Raw genomic sequence first — 23,913 nt, 5'->3', positions numbered from 1 at the left:
AGTCTATCCTTTGGCTGTATTACGGTCTCTGTCCTACAAACACTGTCCCAAAAGACTGATGACCTCAGATGTTAAGTCCTATAGTGCTCAGAGCCATTTTTGAACTGTCCCAGAAACTGCAGCAGACATTTTCGACTCTTGTATCAGTTTGAGGTAAGGGGTGCTGATCCGGAAAGATTGATTCGAAAGTTGTAAGTGAATACCATTCGATACCTCTGATAACGGATCTCTTCTACTGCAAGCTCCTTTTTTTCCTTATGTTGAGAGAAGGTAGTATGGACCAAAGCAAAACATAATTTTCACAGCAGCAAAGATGATGATGGTTGGTTGGTGGGTTTGGGGGAGGGTAACAAATAGCGAGGTCATCGGTCCCATCGGATTAGAGAAGGATGGGGAAGGAAGACGATCGTGCCCATTCAAAGGAACCATCCCGGCATTTGCCTGAAGCAGTTTAGGGAAATTACGGAAAACCTAAACCAGGATGGCCGTATGCGGGTTCAAACCGTCGTTCTCCCGAATACGAGTCCAGTGTGCCACTGCGCCGCCTCGCCAGGTAGCAAGGATGAACAAGTGCTCATAGCTCTTAAGACATGCACTTATCAATCTATGTTCATCGGATTTTTTGTCGTTTTTGTCCATACTGTATTCTCCCAAAATATGGTGAACAAAGAGCTTACAGTAGAAGAGGTCAACTGTCAGAGGCATCAGAACGATTTTCGCTTATAATTTTCGACTCGGTCATTTCTACTCCAGGGTCCCTTATCTCAGTTTGATACATTTACCCTTTTCCATCATCCCTGAAAGTTTGTAATATCATCACGCAATCACCCTGTATACTGACATTTGTTCTACCCAATCGTAGTGATGCGTCACGACGTACGACAGTGTATTTAATGAGACATTACCTCGACGCAAAAGGAACGACGCATTCCGCATTGCTAAGGAACTGTTTGTCGTGCCGTTCCGTACGTGACTGTTTCACGACCTTTAACTTCGTCCTTAAGCTGTGATAAATCCCGTAAAAATCTTTAATCTAGGTGGGAATGTGAAAACAGATCATTACTAACGTGTTGAGCCGGCCGGAGTGGCCGTGCGGTTCTGGACGCTACAGTCTGGAGCCGAGCGACCACTCCGGTCGCAGGTTCGAATCCTGCCTCGGGCATGGATGTGTGTGATGTCCTTAGGTTAGTTAGGTTTAATTAGTTCTAAGTTCTAGGCGGCTGATGACCTCAGCAGTTAAGTCGCATAGTGCTCAGAGCCATTTGAACCATTTGAACTAACGTGTTTTTCTGTACCCCGCAAGAAAATATCCTCCTAGAGGACAGAAAAAAATTGATAATTCATGTTCATGTGCTTCTCAAATTCACACAGTTAGCTTTGGTCGTCTTCAAAGTAGTACGCTGTTGGTATCTGTAAGATAAGTAGGTACGGTTGTAAGTGAAATTTGCTCCTTTTCCTATTGCTGGGTGTGAATTCCATGAGCAACTGCTGCACGTCGTCGCTTTTCCAGTTATTGGAAACACATTCCCAGTCATATTATGACGGTAGGAAAAAGAAAAATACGCACATTCGCTTATGACAAACTTTCAATATTTGCAGACGGTTGTCTGACAGTTTCTACGAGCATCTGGCCGTAAGAAGATCTCGTGTGCTTTGAATTTTTGGCATCCAGAACAAAGATTACCAATGTGCAAGCAAAAATGCAGACATTCACGAGGCGCGAAAAATATGAATAATTATATGTTTAGTCATCAGCTTTAGTTAGGGAAATGAAAATGTACAGGTAACCAGTTTTAAAATTATTAAGTGTCGAACGCAAGAACTGTTAAAAGTAATTGGCTTTATATAGAACCTATTTAACTTACTCATATATTAGAATAATACTGGTGGAAATTAGTTAAAAGTTCAATCAAGATCATTGACAATCGTATTTAAAAGAGAAATAGGTTTTATTTACTTTAAATATGCCACCCTATATATTCAACGAGACGAGTAAGTTTGGCAGGTACTGCTGACATAGCAGGTATTTCAGACGGCAAAGTGGCGGCTGCTGCAATGGTTTTGTGCATCATAGAAAGAAAAAAATGTTTACGCTACACTTACGAAAGTGGAAAATAGAGGGAACAACAAGCAGAACAAAAAATAAGTGTATCTAAAGAGTAATACGTTGTAAATATACATTTCGCGAGGTGTGTTAGATAAACAAAATTGTAATTTCTCACAGGGCAGCAACAGCATCCATTTGCAGTTGATGTTGTTAATGACGCACTAATAGAAAATTTAAGTATATATATTGTCCCAATTGAAGACGGGCGAAAGCCCGAAACCCTTTGTATAACCAAAAATATGTAAAAAGTCGCTGGTTGTTGTATTTATTCAGTTAATATAATCAGGCTGTAACTCTAACGGACAGCTCGTTGTGAGTTTGCGTTCAGAATACGTCGAATAAAAAATGACGGAATCGAATGGAACCACTAAAATACGACGGGCGTTGAATAAGAAAGGCAAAACAATTATTTTCTTGGTCATTGCGGTTCAAAAATTTCAGTATTTGCTATGGGATATCGTGGAATATTCCCGCTTCAGCCCCTATAGTGTCATGAAGTTCCGATTGGTAGCGGCGCTATGAGTAGCCTTCAAAATGGCGTCTGTACCTGAGGTGCTTTCTAAGCAGAGAGCAGTAACTGAGTTTCTTTTTGGCGGAAAAACAGAGCATCTCAGGTATTCATTGGAGCTTGCAGAATATATCCGGAGACCTGGCAGTGGACAACAGCACGGTGAGTCGTTGTGCGAGGCATCTGTCATCATCGCAACGAGGTCACGCAAATGTGTTCGATCCTCCGCGTGCCGACCGTCCTCACATAGCTATGACGCCTGCACCGTTGTAACGTACGGCCAAAGCAGCACCCTCAGCCCGTTAAGTCATGGCGACATTCTTCTAGGCCTCTGATGATGTTATTCTGTTTGCAGCCCTCTCTCATGGTGCAACGATCATATCTGAAGCGTGTTGCGCTACCCTAGGAAACTGAACAAATGACTTCAGTGTTTTCGTAGTTATAAAAAATCAAACGAACCTGTTCTCCATGACAACGCAAGGCTTCACACAAATCTGCGCAGCCGGGAGTAGCTCACATCACTGAACTGTTCTTCCTCACCCACCCTACGCCCCGGATCCCACACCTTGTGGCTTACATCTTTTCGGCGCAATGAAGAATGCGCCCCGCGGGAAGCAGTACGTGGATGATGTGGAGCTTATTGATGCAGCAAGACGTTTTCTCCGACGTCGATCAGTGGAGTGGTACCATGCGACCACCATACAGGCCCTGTCAGTAAGGTGGCGTAGAGACGTCGGACTGAATGGAGATTATGTTGAAAAATAGGAATTTGTAGCCAAAAGAATGGGGAACAATATGGTGTATTGGTTTCCAGAATAAAATAACCTGATTTCAGAAAACAATGTTGCGTTACTTATTTAAAGCCCCTCGTATGTGGGGAATGATAATGGACATATATCGCTACTCATTTACTTTCCATAAACGAAATGGTTAAAAGGGTGCGGTGAAATGTGGGGCCATTAAAATACTGACGCTTTGTGGTTAATATGCCTGCTTTTCTAAATTTAATCAGACTTTAAAGTAACAGCTGAGGCTAAATATCTGAACTTGATTTGCTCCACATTGCCGAAGGATGTCTTGTATCCACATTTCAGGCAGAAAAACTAGAAATACGATTATCGACACTACTTGTGAGTGCACTAGTTACTAACAACACGAAGCTTCAAGGTGTACCAAAAAGAGTCAATTTCATTTACGTTAAAATTTTTTCTATTAAAGTGCTATAGATGTATTAAATGAAATTACAGTACTGGCAATTAAAATTGCTAAACCACGGAGATGACGTGCTACAGACGCGAAATCTAACCGACAGGTAGAAGATGCTGTAATATGCAAATGAGTAGCTTTTCAGATCATTCACACAAGGTTGGCGCCGCTGGCGACACCTACAACGTCCTGATATGAGGAAAGTTTCCAACCGAACTCTCATACACAAACAGCAGTTGACCGGCGTTGCCTGGTGAAACGTTGTTGTGATGCCTCGAGTAAGGAGGCGAAATGCGTACCATCACGTTTCCGACTTTGATAAAGGTCGGATTGTAGCCTATCGCGATTGCGGTTTATCGTATCGCGACATTGCTGCTCGCGTTGCTCGAGATCCAATGATTGTTAGCAGAATATGAAATCGGTGGGTTCAGGAGGGTAATACGGAACGCCGTGCTGGATCCCAACGGCCTCATATCACTAGCAGTCGATATGACAGGCATCTTATCCGCATGGCTGTAACGGATCGTGCAGCCACGTCTCCATCCCTGAGTCAACAGATGGGGACGTTTTCAAGACAACAACCACTTGCACGAACAGTTCGACGACGTTTGCAGCAGCACGGACTATCAGCTGGGAGACCATGGCTGCGGTTACCTTTGACGCTGGATCACAGACAGGAGCACCTGTGATGGTGTACTCAACGACGAACCTGGGTGCACGAATGGCAAAACGTCATTTTTTCGGATGAATCTAGGTTCTGTTTACAGCATCATGATGGTCGCATCCGTGTTTCGCGACATCGCGGTGAACGCATATGGGAAGCGTGTATTCGTCATCGCCATACTGGCGTATCATCCGGCGTGATGGTATGGGATGCCACTGGTTACACGTCTCGGTCACCTCTTGTTCGCATTGACGGCACTTTGAACAGTGGACGTTACATTTCAGATGTGTTACGACCCGTGGCTCTACCCTTCATTCGATCCCTGCGAAATCCTACATTTCAGCAGGATAATGCACGACCGCATGTTGCAGGTCCTGTACGGGCCTTTCTGGATACAGAAAATGTTCGACTGCTGCCCTTGCCAGCACACTCTCCAGATCTCTCACCAACTGAAAACGTCTGGTCAATGGTGGCTGAGCAACTGGCTCGTCACAATACGCCAGTCACTACTCTTGATGAACTGTTGTATCGTGTTGAAGTTGCATAAGCAGCTGTACCTGTACACGCCATCCAAGCTCTGTTTGACTCAATGTCCAAGCGTATCAAGGCCGTTATTACGGCCAGAGGTGGTTGTTCTGTGTACTGATTTCTCAGGAGCTGTGTACCCATATTGCGTGAAAATGTAATCACATATCAGTTCTAGTATAACATATTTGTGCAATGAATACCCGTTTATCATCTGCATTTCTTCTTGGTGTAGCAATTTTAATGGCCAGTGGTGTCTGTAAGTCAGAGTTTGCAGTAGTGTTTCACAGGCGGCTGGCCGTAGTTCAGTTCTCGCCCTGAATCTTATTCAAAAACTCTGACTTTGGCAGAAAAACGCCCTCATTATGAATTCTCTGTGTGTGTGAGGTGGATTTTTTAAGTGGATAGTGTCCTTTACGCCTTTATTTATGAACTTCCTTTATGTGAGGTTTTCTGTCTATATACAAATTAGTACTACGGACAGATGTTTTGTGAATAGCATGATGACAGTTTTGAGATCCTAGACTTGTGTATTTTGGCTTTCGATAGAATCAATCAGTTCTGATCTTTTTCGAAGTTCGATTAAAACCTGGAGCGTCCGTATCATAAACTATGAAAGTCATAAAAGTTAGATCGGATAAAGAGACGCAGGGATTCGGTACCATACGACTGATCCATGAAAGAATCGTCCACGTACAGGCAGAAGCAAGCTGCGCCCACAGGAGTCGTGGTGGAAAAGTTTCCGCTGAAGTTCGCCGCGGCTGCAGGTAACAGAAAATTCATTGCTCTGCCATCCGTCATCTTGTGCTCCTTCTCAAGGTCCTCTTCCATTTTCATTCCTGCAGTTTAACTTCCCGTCCACGACGACGTGAGTTAGTGTAGCTTATACGTACGACTCAAGTCTGTTAAATTTCATCACGTTTGTGTGATTTTGAGCAGACAATACGAAGCGTAATGGCGCCACGTTTCATAGGTAATTGGAAAAAACCACATAAAATTGCATGGAATCTGATCTGAAGGTAGATGCGATGTGTATTAAGTCCAGAGGCATCCTTCTTCTCCAGTTGAGAATCACAGCCGTGTCATTCGCAACTGGCACAGGGCTCTTGTCCTGTTGTGTGAAGCACGTTGTGGAATGTTGCAGCGAAAAACGCATCGAAAAAATGTACAAATATTAGCTAAAATTGAATTAGTCACGCAATACACAACAACGTATCTTCAATTACAAATAGATTATTTCTGAATATCATCAGCTGATTACATTAGGTTTCCTTTTTTTTAAATTATTGAGACAAGTAAAACACAGAATTAATCAGGAAGTCAATATATAAGCACATCAATAGTTTTCCTGAAAGAACAATGGTACATTTTTCAGAACTAATCAGAATGTCAATATGGACGGCATCTTTAGTTCCACCAAGCAAAACGCTTGCCTACAATGACAAAGGCACAATTTGAAATACTCGAGGAGCAATATTTCCAAGACATCTCCATTCCTGTCCTGGACGCAAGAATAATGTACGCGGTATAATTTTGTGCATGATATTTCATTTTACATTAGACCCGAATAAGTGTCTCTTACATCCAGAAGTATAATACAACACTGTACTAACCAGGATCACAGTTTTATTCTTACGGACTATAATTAAAATGACAAAGCTAGAGGGAGAGCTGTGAATACCGAAGATGAAATGAAACGCGGAAATCACACCGCGAGTGGGACAGCAGACTCCTTCCAAATCACCATAAAAATCAGATGCTGAAGAAGAAGGAAGAAGTCACTGAAAAATTAAGAAAAAATGGGGAAAGGTAGTTTCTTAGAGACTTTTGTTGTCATTTACACAGTCTAGACCTATTTATTTTCTCAATATTTGCAAATAATTCTTCGTGAAGTCATCAGCATCTAATCAGTACTGCTCGAAAATCTAATAGAAGGTGAACATTTTAAATTCAGTTTTGTTTTAGAGACAGTCTGACGGAATTGTGGCTTTCTCTGCTAAAATGTGAAATAATAGAAATGTCTCACCTCGAAACACGTGTGATTATAATTATTTTCTCTAATCTTTCTGCATCTACGTCTGTGCATAGTTTATTAAATGCAGTGAACAGTACTCTCAGAATATTCGTCAACGGTGAGTTATCTTTAAGACAGTGCAAACGTCAGATAGCCGTAAGCCAGTGGAGAACCACTTACACAGTGTATCTACCTCTTTTAGTGAAAGACACAGCCTATTAAATGGGGATAAGATTAAGAGAATCTTCACAAAAAGGTGAGAATATCCTGCAGTGTTTCGGATTCTCATAAAATCGGTCAAAGGTCCACGTCCAGAAAAGTTCTCCTAAGGTTACAGCTGTTCAGTTCACCACGCACGAAAGTGTTACACATTTATCAAGGCATAAAAATCTGTATTATAAGAGGAAAGGGAAGTTACTGGACAAATCTATAGAAACACAATCTTCAAAGAATGTCTAAAAGCATTGAGCTGTCTGAATCACGTACGCCAGAAATGCATGATTGAAGATAAATGCAGATTCTAGCCTAGCCTGAAGGCTGCGTTGTTGTATTGACCACGAACCGCACTCGCGCGATGTCGTCAATACGTTGGAAGTGTCGATCGTGGCCACAACAGTGTTATGTGTAGCTGTGAGTGCATTATGTCGTAGATAAGTGCATTCCAGCATGGACAAGTTACTGCTACTCGTATGGTGGCGAGTTGTGTAATTTCAGGAACCGAAGTGTTTGGCGTTTCAAGAGGCACCCTATCGAAAATTTACACCACATACAGGAAAAGCTGAAAATCATCAGCCGCTGAGTGACAACACGAATTAAAGTGTGTGCTGAATGGTCGTGACGGACGGTAATTGAAAAGGATTGTCACGAAGCGAGGCCCACAGATGCAAAAGACACTGTAGAAGTGAATGTCGCACTCGTGAAACCTGTCAGCACCAAAACAACACAAAGGGAGCTCCATAACCAAGAAACTGCGCAGCGAGCCGGAATTCCAAAACCACTAATCAGTGTTGCAAATTATCGCAACAGGCAAACGTGGTGTTGAAACCATAAAACTATGGAGCAATGGAAGAAAGTAATTTCGTCAGATGACTTTCGTTTCACACTTTTCCCATTTTTTGGCCCAGTTTACGTCCCAAAAGTGAAACATGCAGTGGGTTGAGTTGGGTTGATTTGGAGGAAGAGACAGAACTACGAGGTCATCGGTCTCATCCGATTAGGGACGAATGGGAAGGAACGTCGGCCGTGCCCTTTCAAAGGAACCATCCCGGCATTTGCCTGAAGCGATTTAGGGAAATCACGGAACACCTAAATCAGGATGGCCGGACGCGGGATTGAACCGTCGTCTTCCCGACTGCGAGTAAACATGCAGTGGGTTCGGCGATAATTTGAGTAGCTATATTATGGTATTTCATGGGCTCCATGGGTACTCTGAAAGGTCGCATTACTGCCAATGATTGTGAGACCATTTTCAGTGATCAAGTCCATTCCATGATACAATGTTTGTTCCTCAGTGGTCATCTTGTGTTCGAAGACTACAGGGCCCCTTTCACAGAGCTCGCGTCGTCCAGGACGGGATTCGTGAGCACGGATGAATTGTAGCACCTCCCCTGACCACCAAAGTCTCCAGATCTCAATAACATTGAGTCTTTGTGGTCTACTTTGAAGAGAAGGGTGCATGGTCGCTATTTGGTCCATCATTGTTCCCTGAACTGGCCACTATTTTGCAAGAAGAATGGTACAAAATTCCATTTAAAACGATACAGGGCATGTATTTATCCATTTTCAGACGACTGGAAGCTGTTTTGATAGACGACGTGTTTCCTACACCGTATTATGCGTGGTAAAGGGTTGTTTTTCGTGTTTCCGCATTATTTATCATCATGAAGACCATATGAATAACATAAGAGCCTCCACACAATGTAATTTCTCGCGCACTCATTAGGTGAATCGAATAGGAAAGTAGCGATTTCTAACGGTGTCGTATTGCATCTAACACACATTATGGACTGGATTGCAGTGAGTAACAGAAGTAAAAAACGATATTTTTTATTCCACCACCAAATCAGAGTTAACTGCTTACTGGACACTGCCTAGATTATTACACCCGAATTCCTCTTGCGTGCGATGAACCTTCCAATAAATATTTGAGATCTTCGAACACATGTACAGAACTATAGACCTATGACTCTAACGTCGATCAGTTGTAGAATTTTGGAACACGTATTATGTTCGAGTATAATGACTTTTCTGGAGACTAGAAATCTACTCTATAGGAATCAGCATGGGTTTAGAAAAAGACGATCTGTGAAACCCAGCTCGCGCTATTCGTCCACGAGACTCAGAGGGCCATAGACACGGGTTCCCATGTAGATGCCGTGTTTCTTGACTTCCGCAAGGCGTTCGATACAGTTCCCCACAGTCGGTTAATGAATAAAGTAAGAGCATATGGACTATCAGACCAATTGTGTGATTGGATTGAAGAGTTCCTAGATAACAGAACGCAGCATGTCATTCTCCATGGAGAGGAGTCTTCCGAAGTAAGAGTGATTTCAGGTGTGCCGCAGGGAAGTGTCGTAGGGCCATTGCTATTCACAATATACATAAATGACCTTGTGGATAAAATCGGAAGTTCACTGAGGCTTTTTGCGGATGATGCTGTGATATATCGAGAGGTTGTAACAATGGAAAATTGTACTGAAATGCAGGAGGATCTGCAACGAATTGACGCATGGTGCAGGGAATGGCAATTGAATCTCAATGTAGACAAGTGTAATGTGCTGCGAATACACAGAAAGAAAGATCCTTTATCATTTAGCTACAATACAGCAGGTCAGCAACTGGAAGCAGTTAATTCCATAAATTATCTGGGAGTACGCATTAGGAGTGATTTAAAATGGAACGATCATATAAAGTTGATCGTCGGTAAAGCAGATGCCAGACTGAGATTCATTGGAAGAATCCTAAGGAAATGCAATCCGAAAACAGAGGAAGTAGGTTACAGCACACTTGTCTGCCCACTGCTTGAATACTGCTCAGCAGTGTGGGATCCGTACCAGATAGGGTTGATAGAAGAGATAGAGAAGATCCAACGGAGAGCAGTGCGCTTCGTTACGGGATCACTTAGCAATCGCGAAAGCGTTACGGAGATGACAAACTCCAGTGGAAGACTCTGCAGGAGAGACGCTCAGTAGCTCGGTACGGGCTTTTGTTGAAGTTTCGAGAACATACCTTCACCGAGGAGTCAAGCAGTATATTGCTCCCTCCTACGTATATCTCGCGAAGAGACCATGAGGATAAAATCAGAGAGATTAGAGCCCACACAGAGGCATACCGACAATCTTTCTTTCCACGAACAGTACGAGACTGGAATAGAAGGGAGAACCGATAGAGGTACTCAAAGTACCCTCCGCCACACACCATCAGGTGGCTTGCGGAGTACGGATGCAGATGTAGTGTTTGTAGAGCTAACGAGAGCACTGTAGCTTGTACACATTCAGAGCCACGGCGAAGTCGTACAAACGTGGTTCATGCCGAGAAGAGGTCGAACGTTTGGTATGGGTGTCTCAGTTGTGTTCCAGAGCAAGTCCGTTGAGTGAGAGCGGGGGCGTGGAGTTAAGAATAAAGGTAAGGGGAGCGGGCAGGTGAGGGGAGGGGGGTTTGTGGGGACGCAGCTGCCCGCCACCTGGCGCCTTGGCGCAGCCGTGCTCATCTTTCTCACCTAAAGCCGTTGTCCTAGCACGCCGGTACTCTGACGCACCGGGTTTGCATAACAGTTTGTAGGACTCCTTGCGTCCAGTGTCCGGAACACCCACATCGCTAAAGAGGAGAGACCATTACATACAGACTCGATAGTTTCACAGGCCTCACCAATACACAGGAAAGGAAATAGAAGTAATCCGCTGAATTATAGACCTATACCAAATCCGAGGGCTAGTAGAAACCCTTGGGTAACAGAAGAAATATTGAATTTAATTGATGAAAGGAGAAAATATAAAAAAGCAGTAAATGAAGCAGGCAAAAAGGAATACCAGCGTCTCAAAAATGAGATCGACAGGAAGTGCAAAATGGCTAAGCAGGGATGGCTAGAGGACAAATGTAAGGATGTAGAGGCTTATCACACTAGGGATAAGATAGATACTACCTATAGGAAAATTAAAGAGACCTCTGGAGAAAAGAGAACCACTTGCATGAATATCAAGAGCTCAGATGGAAACCCAGTTCTAAGCAAAGAAGGGAAAGCAGAAAGGTCGAAGGTGTATATAGAGCGTCTATACAAGGGCGACGTACTTGAGGACAATATTCTGGAAATGGAAGAGAATGTAGATGAAGAGGAAATGGAATATACGATACTGCGTGAAGAGTTTGACAGAGCACTGAAAGAACTGAGTCGAAACAAGGCCCCGGAAGTAGACGACATTCCATTAGAACTACTGGCGGCCTTGGGAGAGCCAGTCCTGACAAAACTCTACCATCTGGTGAGCAAGATGTATGAGACAGGCGAAATCTTAGACTTCAAGAAGAATATAATAATTCCAATCCCAAAGAAAGCAGGTGTTGACAGATGTGAAAATTACCGAACAATCAGTTTAATAAGCCACAGCTGTAACATACTAACGCGACTTCTTTACAGACGAATGGAAAAACTAGTAGAAGCCGACCTTGGGGAAGATCAGTTTGGATTCCGTAGAAATATTGGAACACGTGAGGCAATACTGACCTCACGACTTATCTTAGATGAAAGATTAAGGAAAGGCAAACCTACGTTTCTAGCATTTGTAGACTTAGAGAAAGCTTTTGACAATGTTGACTGGAATACTCTCTTTCAAATTCTGAAGGTGGCAGGGGTAAAATACAGGGAGCGAAAGGCTATTTACAATTTGTACAGAAACCAGATGGCAGTTATAAGAGTCAAGGGGCATGAAAGGGAAGCAGTGGTTGGGAAGGGAGTGAGACAGGGTTGTAGCCTCTCCCCGATGTCATTCAATCTGTATATTGAGCAAGTAGTAAAGGAAACAAAAGAAAAATTCGGAGTAGGTATTAAAATCCATGGAGAAGAAATAAAAAGTTTGAGGTTCGCAGATGACATAGTAATTCTGTCAGAGCCAGCAAAGGACTTGGAAGAGCAGTTGAACGGAATGGACAGTGTCTTGTAAGGAGGATATAAGATGAACATCAACAAAAGCAAAACGAGGATAATGGAATGTAGTCGAATTGGTTGGTTGTTTGGGGAAGGAGACAAGACAGCTTGGTCATCGGTCTCATCGGGTTAGGGAAGGATGGGGAAGGAAGCCGGCCGTGCCCTTGCAGAGGAACCATCCCGGCATTGGCCTGGAGTGATTTAGGGAAATCACGGAAAACCTAAATCAGGATGGCCGGACGCGGGATTGAACCGTCGTCCTCCCGAATGCGAGTCCAGTGTCTAACCACTGCGCCACCTCGCTCGGTGTAGTCGAATTAAGTCGGGTGATGCTGAGGGAATTAGATTAGGAAATGACACACTTAAAGTAGTAAAGGAGTTTTGCTATTTGGGGAGCAAAATAACTGATGATGGTCGAAGTAGAGAGGATATAAAATGTAGACTGGCAATGGGAAGGAAAGCGTTTCTGAAGAAGAGAAATTTGTTAACATCGAGTATAGATTTAAGTGTCGGGAAATCGTTTCTGAAAGTATTTGTATGGAGTGTAGCCATGTATGGAAGTGAAGAATGGACGATAAATATGTTGGACAAGAAGAGAATAGAAGCTTTCGAAATGTGGTGCTACAGAAGAATTCTGAAGATTAGATGGGTAGATCACATAACTAATGAGGAGGTATTGAATAGAATTGGGGAGAAGAGGAGTTTGTGGCACAACTTGACAAGAAGAAGGGACCAGTTGGTTGGAAATGTTCTGAGGCATCAAGGGATCACAAATTTAGCATTGGAGGGCAGCGTGGAGGGTAAAAACCGTAGAGGGAGACCAAGAGATGAATACACTAAGCAGATTCAGAAGGATGTAGTTTGCAGTAGTTACTGGGAGATGAAGAAGCTTACACAGGATAGAGTAGCTTGGACAGCTGCATCATACCAGTCTCAGGACTGAAGACAACAACAACAACAACAACAACATCACTGACTTCCATTTGTAGTAGGATTTTTGGAGATATACTGTAACCGAACATCATAAAATAACTCGAAGAAAACGATCTATTGACAAATGACCAGCATGGAATCAGAAATCAAAGGTCGCAATTGAGGGCGACTGCGATCTGGGCCCGAGTAACCAGCCTAGGTGAACTAAAGTTGATCATCGGGTAGTTTCACCGGCCACCTGATTCCGCCTTATAAGTTGCAGAATCTTCCAAAGAAAATCTATGCTCTGTTGCGCAACTCCGGCCACGAAACGTTAGTTGGAGAAGACTTTAGCTACCGAGTGTAGACTGGGACATCTATGGATTAATTGGACATGGAACGGACAGACTGCCGCGCGAAGTGGTTCTGGACACTTTTTCCGAAAACTGTCTTGAGCAGATACTTCGGTAACCCACACGCAAAGGACTTATTTTAGATCTTACAGTTAATTCCAGTTCCAAAGAAAGAAGTTGCTCACAAGTGTGAACATTACCGAACTGTGTTGTTGTTGTTGTAGTCTTCAGTCCTGAGACTGGTTTGATGCAGCTCTCCATGCTACTCTATCCTGTGCAAGCTTCTTCATCTCCCGGGATGTACGGCAGGCTATATCCTTCTGAAACTGCTTAGTGTATTCATCTCTTGGTCTCCCTCTACGATTTTTACCCTCCACGCTGCCCTCCAATGCTAAATTTGTGATCCCTTGATGCCTCAGAACATGTCCTACCAACCGATCCCTTCTTCTTGTCAAGTTGTGCCACAAACTCCTCTTCTCCCCAATTCTATTCAATACCTCCTCATTAGTTATGTGATCTACCCATCTAATCTTCAGCATTCTTCTGCAGCACCACATTTCGAAAGCTTCTATTCACTTCTTGTTCAAACTGTTTATCATCCATGTTTCACTTCCATACATGGCTACACTCCATACAAATACTTTCAGAAACTACTTCCTGACATTTAAATCTATACTCGATGTTAACAAATTTCTCCTTGCCATTGCCAGTCTACATTTCATATCCACTCTACTTCATTACCGAACTATCAGTTTTATAAGTCATAGTTGCAAAACAATATCACGAACTCTTTACAGAAAAATGTAAAAACTGGTAGAAGCTGACCTCTGGGAAGATCAGTTTGGATTCTGGTGAAATATAGGAACACGCGAGGCAATACTGAACCTACGACGTATCTTAGAAGATGGGTTAACGTAAGGTAAGCCTACATTTATAGTGTTTTCAGACTTAGAGAAAGCTTTTGACAATGTTGACTATAATAGTCTCTTTGAAACTGTTAAGGTAGCAGGGGTAAAATACAGGGGTGAAAGGCTATTTATAACTTGTGCAGAAACCGGACCGCAGTTACAAGAGTCGAGGGGCATGAAAGGGAAGCAGTGGTTGAGAATAGAGTAGGACAGTGTTGTAGCCTATCCCCGATGTTATTCCATCTCAACACTGAGCAAGCAGTAAAGGAAACTAAAGACAATTTGGAGTAGGAGTTAAGGTTCAGAGAAAAGAAATAAAACCTTTGAGGTTTAGTGGCACGTTATAACGTTTCTATGTTCTTTCTCCTAAGGGCATGGAGTGACGATAGTTGGACAATATTTTAATAAATTTCTGAAAAGACTACAGAATGATAAGTTTAATGACTCATGTCCTCAAGTTATTCATTAAAATACTGCATTTCATAGTATAACGTAAATGTGAGGAGAGTACAGAAGACTCTCAGTTTGAATTCAAAAGTGGTTTCGGGATTCGGCAGGCGTTACTCAGCTCTCAGGTATTTATTCAGCACTGTCGTGAAGTTGATGTCCGTTTTTTTGATTGCTTCATCGATTAAGAAAAAGCTTTATGCACTGTTCAGCATGAGAAATTGATGCATATCTTGGGCGAACTGGGAATGCATGGTTGTGTCATCCGATTGATTGGAAAGTGCTAGTGCGTGTGTCGTTGATCAGCTATCAGGATATTATGAAATGCGTTCGCAGGGGGTGTATTCTCTCCTCATCACTTTTTAACATGTATTCTGAAAACATTTTCCGAGATGCTCTTCATGGAATGAATTACGGAGCAGTTTTAATGGAGTTATCAATAACATCAGACATGCTGATGTCTTGTCTTTCTTGCAACGAGGCTGGAAGAACTGTTAAACAATGTTACTGAAGAGAGCAAAGCCATGGGCTTACGTTTATACGTTAAGAAGAAACCGAGATCAAGTTCAGGGCGCTCTTACACAAGCTAATAAATATCTGGGGTGTCAAATAAACGATAACTAGGACTTCTCTCCAGAAATTCGCTGCAGAATTGAAGAAACCAGGAGTTCTTTCCAGAAAATGTAGAAAGTTCTGTCTAGCCGTGACATAAGTATTACACTTCGCACTCGACCACTTTGATGCTACTATGGAGTTGAGTCACCACAGTATTATGTAAGAAACTGGAGGCATTTGAAATTTGGGCGCATCGAAGGATGTTAAGGATACCATAGACAGATAAAGTCACGAATGTGGCAGTAACACAGCGTATGAAGAAAGATTTAGAAATTCTGAATACCATCAAGGAAAGAAAACTGGAATACTTTGGCATTATAACGCGCAACAACAAATACAGCTTGTTGCAACTAACACTTCAAGGAAAAAGTGATGACAGGGATGGTTCAGGACGTAGAAGATTATCCTGGCAAAAGAACTTAATCCAGTGGTTTGGAATGAGCAGAGACTCGCTGTTCAGAGAAGCCAAGCACAAACAACAGCCAATGTTCATAGAGAAGAAGAAAACGGGGAGACAAAGTTTCGTTCCGCTTTTTAGAAATTTCAGGTACAGGTGTTTAATAGCTGGTGACCGTGGAAGACATCAAATTTCTACGACGAGGATGCATGAAAATTTGCCTCACGCTACTGTACGTTTTCTAACAATTAAGTGGTGAGTGGTACGTAACTGCATTTGGTAGTGCTGTGTGTGTATGTGCTTGGCGAGTCTGCGCGTCATTGGTGTGTGTGTGTGTGTGTGTGTGTAATTTCGAAGCTGACAGTACTACAACGGTTCGCATCTTTCGACAAGCTGTTTAAAGCCGAATTGTGTAACATTCAGAAACTGATCTCGTGCTGTATAGCAATATGAGGCAGACGCTGGTATTGGTCGAGGCAGAAACCAAACAGCGGGGGCCTGCAGATCTCAGGTTTCCTGCGAGCGGATAAGGCAGGGAAACAACGTTGCTCCCGAATACGCAATCGCCGATACCTGCCCGGCCCACACTCCAAACGGAGGGGGAAAAAAAATCCGCATCTCCGGCATCACGAACGCTGCGACATGTAAAACCCGATAACCACAGGCCTCTGGATAAGGGCATCTGAGGCTGGCCTGCTGAGAAATTCAGCCCTGAAGAGACTTCCCTAAAAGATAGGCCACGGACAGTATATTAATTACTTCAAGCAAACGCGGTACAAGTACTGCCTATTCAGATAAAAATACACATTTACAGCGCCGATCATGTATACATTGCAGAGTTTTCACTACGGCATACTGTTCCGCCTGAGGTACATCCATATCGTTGAAGACTCTAATCTATCTCCACAGACATTACTTCCAAGCCGAATATTATGATATATTTCATTGGGTGTTACAGGCACATATGGAAGTAGGATTCTACTTCTTTTATCAGCGTAATGCGAAGAATATATCCGTACAGTGTGTACGTCTGAAACCAGTTCTTGCGAAGGGTGATGGCGTGTTTCTGTTGTTATGGATGATATGGAAATCACAGGAAGAGGTGAGGTGAAATTTGTTACGAGCACATAGCTTTGGTCTCCTGAATTACGTGAAGTGGGTTGTCGAGTTTCACGTCCCCGTTCCATTGACATACAGCTGTCAACAGTATCAAATGCTCGGCCTTCAGGAGATTCTGTACTGAAACAATCCATGACATAGGAATACAGTTTGATGACCCTTTCTCCCGTCGTGGACGGAATATTGCCGATGTAAACTTCTCTCATCATCAAGATAACAGTCGTTTCCCCGTTATGTTACACGATCAGAACCATGTATAGATAGGGTGCAATAAAGGCTGAACATGTCCTGCTCTCAGATACGTTCATTTGAATGAACTGAAATGAACGCCCTTAACGATTTACTAATACCGCTACAAAAGAAATATACAATCGGATAAAATTTGAAACTCTGTTAATCAAACCAGGCCCCAAAAGTCTCTCAATAATTTTTCTAATTAATTACGGAAGTCCCCAAAAATCTACAAATACTGTTCAGTTTCATCATCAAACTATATTTACATTGCAATGAAGTGGAAACTGCACTATGTCGTTTTCTTCAGCATCACATGTAGTGTATTTTCTGCTTATTTTTGCTTAATTTTTTACTCCAAATATTGACACGTGTCATCTCACTTTACTCCACCTAATATGAGTTACTGAATGCTGTTCGAAAAGTAACTCATTCCGTTTAAGAAACATTTTCCCAAATACCCCAATAGTAAAAAAGTGCGGGCGTTGAGCACACAGCACAATATTTTCCACTTTTCCTATTATCATTTGTCAAAATCGTTGTTGAAACATCGTGAAGAGTATAGGAAATATTAAAAAGAGTCCGTAACACGCGGAACAGTTTGCCAGCTCCACATTTAAAGCGAGCTGGTGCTCAAACCACGCTCGATTACAACATATAACGACGTGTTGTATGGTTCAACATTCAGGTTTAGGCCTAAAATGTTATCGATTAATACCGATAAACACCCTAACATGAAGGCACCTCATTTACAAAAGGAAACACTGAAAATATGAAGGAATGAGGCGTTGTGAATGACAGGTCTTACCTTTTCTCGAGAGAGCACCATCCGCAGTAAGGGTCCTTCGCCTCCAGGCACATGGAGCAGTTGCCGTAGCTCCCACAATGCTCCACTTTGATTTTCGTCACCTGAAACAAATCGAGGTTTCACTGTAGTTGCGGAATTTTAAACAGCACTTTCGCAGATACGCAGTATAATATTTACGCTTTAAGCAGCTGAAGTAAGACTCTCCGTAGTTGCAAGCAACGTACACTTTAGCCCTGATGGTAATGGCGACTAGGCAAGGCACGAATTCTACGATTTTTAAGTTTTCGGGAGACACCATCATCTATCCATATACTACTGGCGAACAAAAGGTGAATATGGTGTCCTATCATGTTCATATTACACTACCATCCATCTGTAAGAGATGATGGGAGACTTAACTTGCACATCATTTCATTTCACGTAAATATTCCATTGGAGGCGTCATCATGGAAACACGTACACTCAGAAGCGCCCCTCGGCTCAGTCCTTGATCCGTCGCCGTACCCCATAATTACGTGGGCTATCTTTTTTTTTTTTTTTTTCAAACTCCGATCGGTCTGGAAATGTAAAGCACAGAGAAAAACAAAAACGTTTTATTTGCAACATTTAGCTATACCTTCCCGCTACTTCTCTACACAGTCGCCGCTCCGACTTCGACACTTGTCCTAGCGTGGTACCAACTTTCCAATAATCACGCCGTAGAAGGCAGCCACCTGTGATTTCCGCTAATTCCCTACATCGGTCTGCTGCTCGTTGTCAGTGACAAAATGCTGCCCTCATAGCCAGCAGTTCATGTGAGAAAATAGACGAAAATCAGAGGAAGCAAGTCCGGACAGTATGGTGGGTGAGGAAACACTTCCCATCGAAACCGCTGCAGGTGCGTCTTCGTTGCCCCTACAGTATTCGGTCGAGAATTGTCATGAAGGAGAAAATTCATGCCAGTTACGATATGTGGGCTGCAAGGAATCAAGTGAAACGTCTTAGTAGGACCTCACACTTGGCTGGAGACACTATTTTCTACGCATCTTTATACGCTCACTGTGCGCTCAGAACTGAAAAATGAAACGTGTCGCGATAGACGAACATACTAGATACATTGCAGAACACATCTGCGCAAAGCTTCACGGGGTTTCCAGTGCAGTTTTAATTTCGCGACGAAGCTGAAGTTGATAAAAAAAAAAACAACTGGCCCTCCTATTCATTAATGATATCTCAGATGTGACACATTCTGTCCCCAAGAACACTGCATTTTCCATGCTGTGCAGGAACGATGGCTTTCGTTCAGTGTCACGATGGGCATTAAACCCGTTTCTTAGACTAAATCCGAAGAAGCCGCAGGTAACATTCATTTCGCACTGGGGACCCACCATCTAACACATTCACGGAACAGTTCCCTCTGTACTCCTTGATAGTACCCAATTACTCTACGAAAAATTAGTGAAACGTCTCAGCGTAGTATTAGACGAGTATTCAATCTGGAAAATATTAACTGTCACAACACACAGCAATTTCTCTCTTGCTTACATGCTTTTCAAAAATTTAGAAAAAGAATTATATATAAAATAAAACAATGGCTAATCCTGTCAGTAGTTCAGACGAGTATGTTCTACTGTGATGTAGTTTAGTACACCACAAATAGCGAAACCTATAGACGACTCGAACGAGCCATCACTGCTTGAGTGAGATTTGTAGTATTCAGTTGTTTGACGATGTTAATCCTCCTTATGCTCGGTTAGGGTGGACGTGGTCGGATGGTGAACGTAAGTTTCACACTTTTTATCTTCTTTTATACCTTAGTCACTGCTGACCTCAGTTCCTCTCCTCGCATATCAAATGCGTATCGTGTTCCGTAACTGTAGTACTACATCTAATATGTTCGGCATCGATACTGTACCTATGCATAACAATAACTCTTTCTACATCTCCTCCTCCGTTTCGATCACAAGACTCTGGAAGAATCTATACAGTAAACTACGTCAGACCCAAAATCTCACAGTTTTTCAGAGGAGATTGAAGTTTTTCCTGTTATAATCGTATAATCGGCATAGCTTCCCTCTCGTCATATTCCATCTGTCTTGCCTCTGTACAACAGCGAATCCGTATTTTTGTCACATTGTCAACGTATTCCCAGCTTTCCCCACGCCTATATCTCCATCTATTAATGTTTTTTTTAATTTCTCTGTATCTTATCTGCTAACTTTACGCTATTATTTCTTGGTCTCCATCGAACCAGACGACTTCACCTCTAGATTTAATTTCCTTCTTTACTGCTGCAGAGTATTCCTGTTAGCATGTTGTTACATTCGACAAGAACGTTATGTTCTGAGATAATCACTTAACACAATGCAATAAGATTTATATAACAATCACATCTACTATTATTATTGTTGATATCGTTATGAACACAGCAGAAGAGATCATATTTATCACTAGTCGAACGCTTCCCAAGCGTCTAGGACTGCGTAATGTATCGGCAGATAATTTGAACAGATCCCAGCAAAGTAGCTTTTGTAGTTAGCAATCCCAATAGATTTCAAGTGCCCACTAAGATCTTTAGATACTGCTCCCAGTGTGCTGGGAACCACTGGGACGACTTTCACTGGTTTGTGCCAGAGCCGCATTTAGTTCGTTTGTCGAAAGCTCGCATCTGTTCTAGTTGTTTCTGGCCAATTCTGCTTTCGCCTGGGGTGGCAATTTCAATGATGCGCACTTTCCTTTTCTCCACAAACCTGATGTCTTTTGTATTGTGTTCCGGCATACGATTTGTCTGAAGTCCCGCAGTGATGTGGCATGATCGTTTTGGCCAGCTTTTTCTGACTTGTGATCCAGCTAGATGATAATTTTGGCACAAGCTACAGCTCACGTACTATACATATTGTGATGTTAGCTCCAAGGATGTCAGATAAAGTAAATAAATAAAGACTAGAATTCCACCATCAACCCGAACTGTATCAATGGCTCCACTCGTTTTGCCACCTAGTAGTGCCTTCCTTCGCTATTCGCATTCGGGACAACGACGTCTGGCCATCCCGACTTACGTTTCCCATAATTACCTTCAATCGCTCCAGGCAAATGCCGGAACGATTCCTCTGAAAGGCCACGGCTGATTTCCTTTCCCATCCTTGAAACAAAATGAGATTGTGTTCCCGCTCTCGATGTCGACTAGACGTTAAACCATAATCTTCCTACCTTCGTTATTTGCGATCAGTCCAGACGATCTTTTTTCGCACATGAAGTGTCCAAATCCATACCTGTTACAGACATGTACGTACGTATGTATATACGTATGTTCCACATCTCCACCTAAATTACCGGCCGCTGTGACTCAGCGGTTCTAGGCGATTCAGTCTGGAACCGCCTGACCGCTACGGTCGCAGGTTCAAATACTGCCTCGGGCACGGATGCGTGTGATGTCTTTAGGTTGGTTAGGTTTAAGTAGTTCTAAGTTCTAGGGGACTGATGACCTCAGATGTTAAGTCCCACAATGCTCAGAGCCATTTGTATCCACATAAATTACTCGATAGATTTCAATCAAACTTGGTATACCTATCACTTACTGACTGAATAGAATCGCTGTGGTGTAAGAACCTCCTACCTATCAAAGGGGCGAGCGTGGTGGTGAAAAAGATGAAATAAAAAAAGGTTAGTGTTTAATACATTTTCGCTGTTTATGCAGTAAAACTGCGCATCAGGCATGACGTTTTAATTTATTGCTTCTTTACTACTACCTCTATCCGCAACACATTTCGCAAACGGTATCCACATATTTTACCTAAAAAAATATAAATTTGTACGAAACACAGTTTAGGAAATATGTCATAAACACTAAGATGCGTGAAAACGAAAATGCAGAGCGAAATTGGCTAGAAATACAGGTAAAATATGTGTACAAATATATGTGAAATACACTATGTGATCAAAAGTATCCGCATACCCCGAAGAACATACGTTTTTCATATTAGGTGCATTGTGCTGCCACCTTCTGCCTGCCACTCCACAGCAGCGACCTCAGTAATCATTAGACATCGTGAGAGAGCAGATTGGAGCGCTCCGTGGAGCTCACGGACTTCGAACGTGGTCAAGTGATTGGGTGTCACTTGTATCATACGTCTGTACGCGAGATTTCCACACTCCTAAACATCCCTAGGTCCACTGTTTCCGATGTGATAGTGAAGGGACACGTACAGCACAAAACGTACAGGCCGACCTCGTCTGTTGACTGACAGAGACCGCCGACAGTTGAATACGGTCGAATGTGTAATAGGCAAATATCTATCCAGACTATCACACAGGAATTCCAAACTGCATCAGGATCCACTGCAAGTGCTATGACAGTTAGGCGGGGGGTGAGAAAACTTGGATTTCATGGATGAGCGGCTGCTCATGAGCCACACATCATACCGGTAAACGCCAAACGACGACTCGCTTGGTGTAAGGAACGTAAACATTGGACGATTGAACAGTGGAAAAACATTTTGTGGAGTGACGAATCACGGTACACAATGTGGCGATTCGATGGTAGGGTGTGCGTGTGGTGAATGCCCGGTGAACGTTATCTGTCAGCGTGTATAGTGCCAACAGTAAAATTCGGAGGCGGCGGTGTTGTGGTGTGGTCATGTTTTTCATGTTGTTGTTTTGTTGTTGTTTTGCGTGGCACTATCACAGCACAGGTCCACCTTCTTGCTTCCCACTGTTGTAGAGCAATTCGGGGATGGCGACTGCATCTTTCAACACGATCGATCGGCCTGTGGCGGAGTGGTTACACGACAATAACATCCCTGTAATAGACTGGTCTGCAGAGAGTCCTGATCTGAATCTTATAGAACACCTTTGGGATGTTTTGGAATTCCAACACGTGCCAGGCCTCACCGACCAACATCTATACCCCTCCTCAGTGCAGCACTCCGTGCCGGCCGGTGTGGCCGAGCGGTTCTAGGCGCTTGGGTCTGGAACCGCGCGACCGCTACGGTCGCAGGTTCGAATCCTTCCTCGGGCATGGATGTGTGTGCTGTCATTAGGTTAGTTAAATTTAAGTAGTTCTAAGTTCTAGGGGACTGATGACCATAGCTGTTAAGTCCCATAGTGCTCAGAGCCAGTTGAACCAGACGCCATGGACTCGTTTTCAGCCAGGTGTCCGCATTCTTTTGATCACATAGTGTGTATGTGACTTGTACGTTTGCGTACAAAGCCGATGGTAAATAGCTCCTCCTAAACCCCTGGATCGATTTCATCCTAATTTGGTACACATATTACTTACTATCTGTGAAGAAATACTGTGGCGGTAAGAACCACCTATCTGCTATAGGCGTGGAGGTGATATCGTGGAGAGAGAGAAGAAGGAACGAGGAGATCGACAGAGGAATTGTGGTGGGGGAGATGGACAGAGAGAGAGGGTGAGGAGATGGACAGAGGGAGGGGGGACGAGGAGATAAAAGGAATGAGTAGAAGATGAAGAGGCGGGAGGAGTATTCAATCTGGAAAGACTGAGGAAGGAACAGATGGACAGAGGGAGGGGTAGGAGCAGATGGACTAAAAGAGAGGCAGGAGGAGACAGATAGAGAGTGGGTGGTGGAAGAGATGGACAGAGAGAGGGAGCAGAAGGAGGTGGACAGAGGACAGATCGGAGGGCGGAGGAAATGGACAAAGAGAGGGCAAGGAGGAGATCGGTTAATACAATTGTAATAAATACATACCCGGACAACCCGCCGAGTACTCAGCTATTTTTAATACACAGTAAGAGCTATAGTGATATATGCCTTTCCCTACGGCACTCCCGAGCTCAGTGAATCCTTAGTCCGTCTGTAAAACTCTGTCTAGCACGTATGGTGCATTCTGCTTCACAGAAAAACATCAGTGCCATTCCAAGTCTGGTTAACTATCCTGCATGCACGCACTTTGTCCAGCAGGCATATTCTAGGTAACCCAAGCACTTTACTCGTAACGGTCCTTATAAACACGGCCG

At 43.2% G+C, this 23,913-nt stretch overlaps 1 protein-coding gene across 1 annotated transcript in view; it reads right to left on the bottom strand.

The window, feature by feature from the left end:
- The window catches only part of LOC126470783 (plexin-B), a 1,233,199-nt gene that overhangs the window by 293,473 nt on the left and 915,813 nt on the right, over positions 1-23,913 (bottom strand). The window contains exon 5 of the mRNA XM_050098792.1: positions 17,952-18,052. Coding sequence (XP_049954749.1) covers positions 17,952-18,052 — 101 coding nt within the window. The remainder of the gene's footprint in view (positions 1-17,951; positions 18,053-23,913) is intronic.

Source organism: Schistocerca serialis, chromosome 3, assembly GCF_023864345.2.
Source record: "Schistocerca serialis cubense isolate TAMUIC-IGC-003099 chromosome 3, iqSchSeri2.2, whole genome shotgun sequence".
NCBI classification, from domain to species: domain Eukaryota; kingdom Metazoa; phylum Arthropoda; class Insecta; order Orthoptera; family Acrididae; genus Schistocerca; species Schistocerca serialis.
Note: the sequence above shows the minus strand (reverse complement) of the source record. Positions and strands in the feature narration are given on the sequence as shown.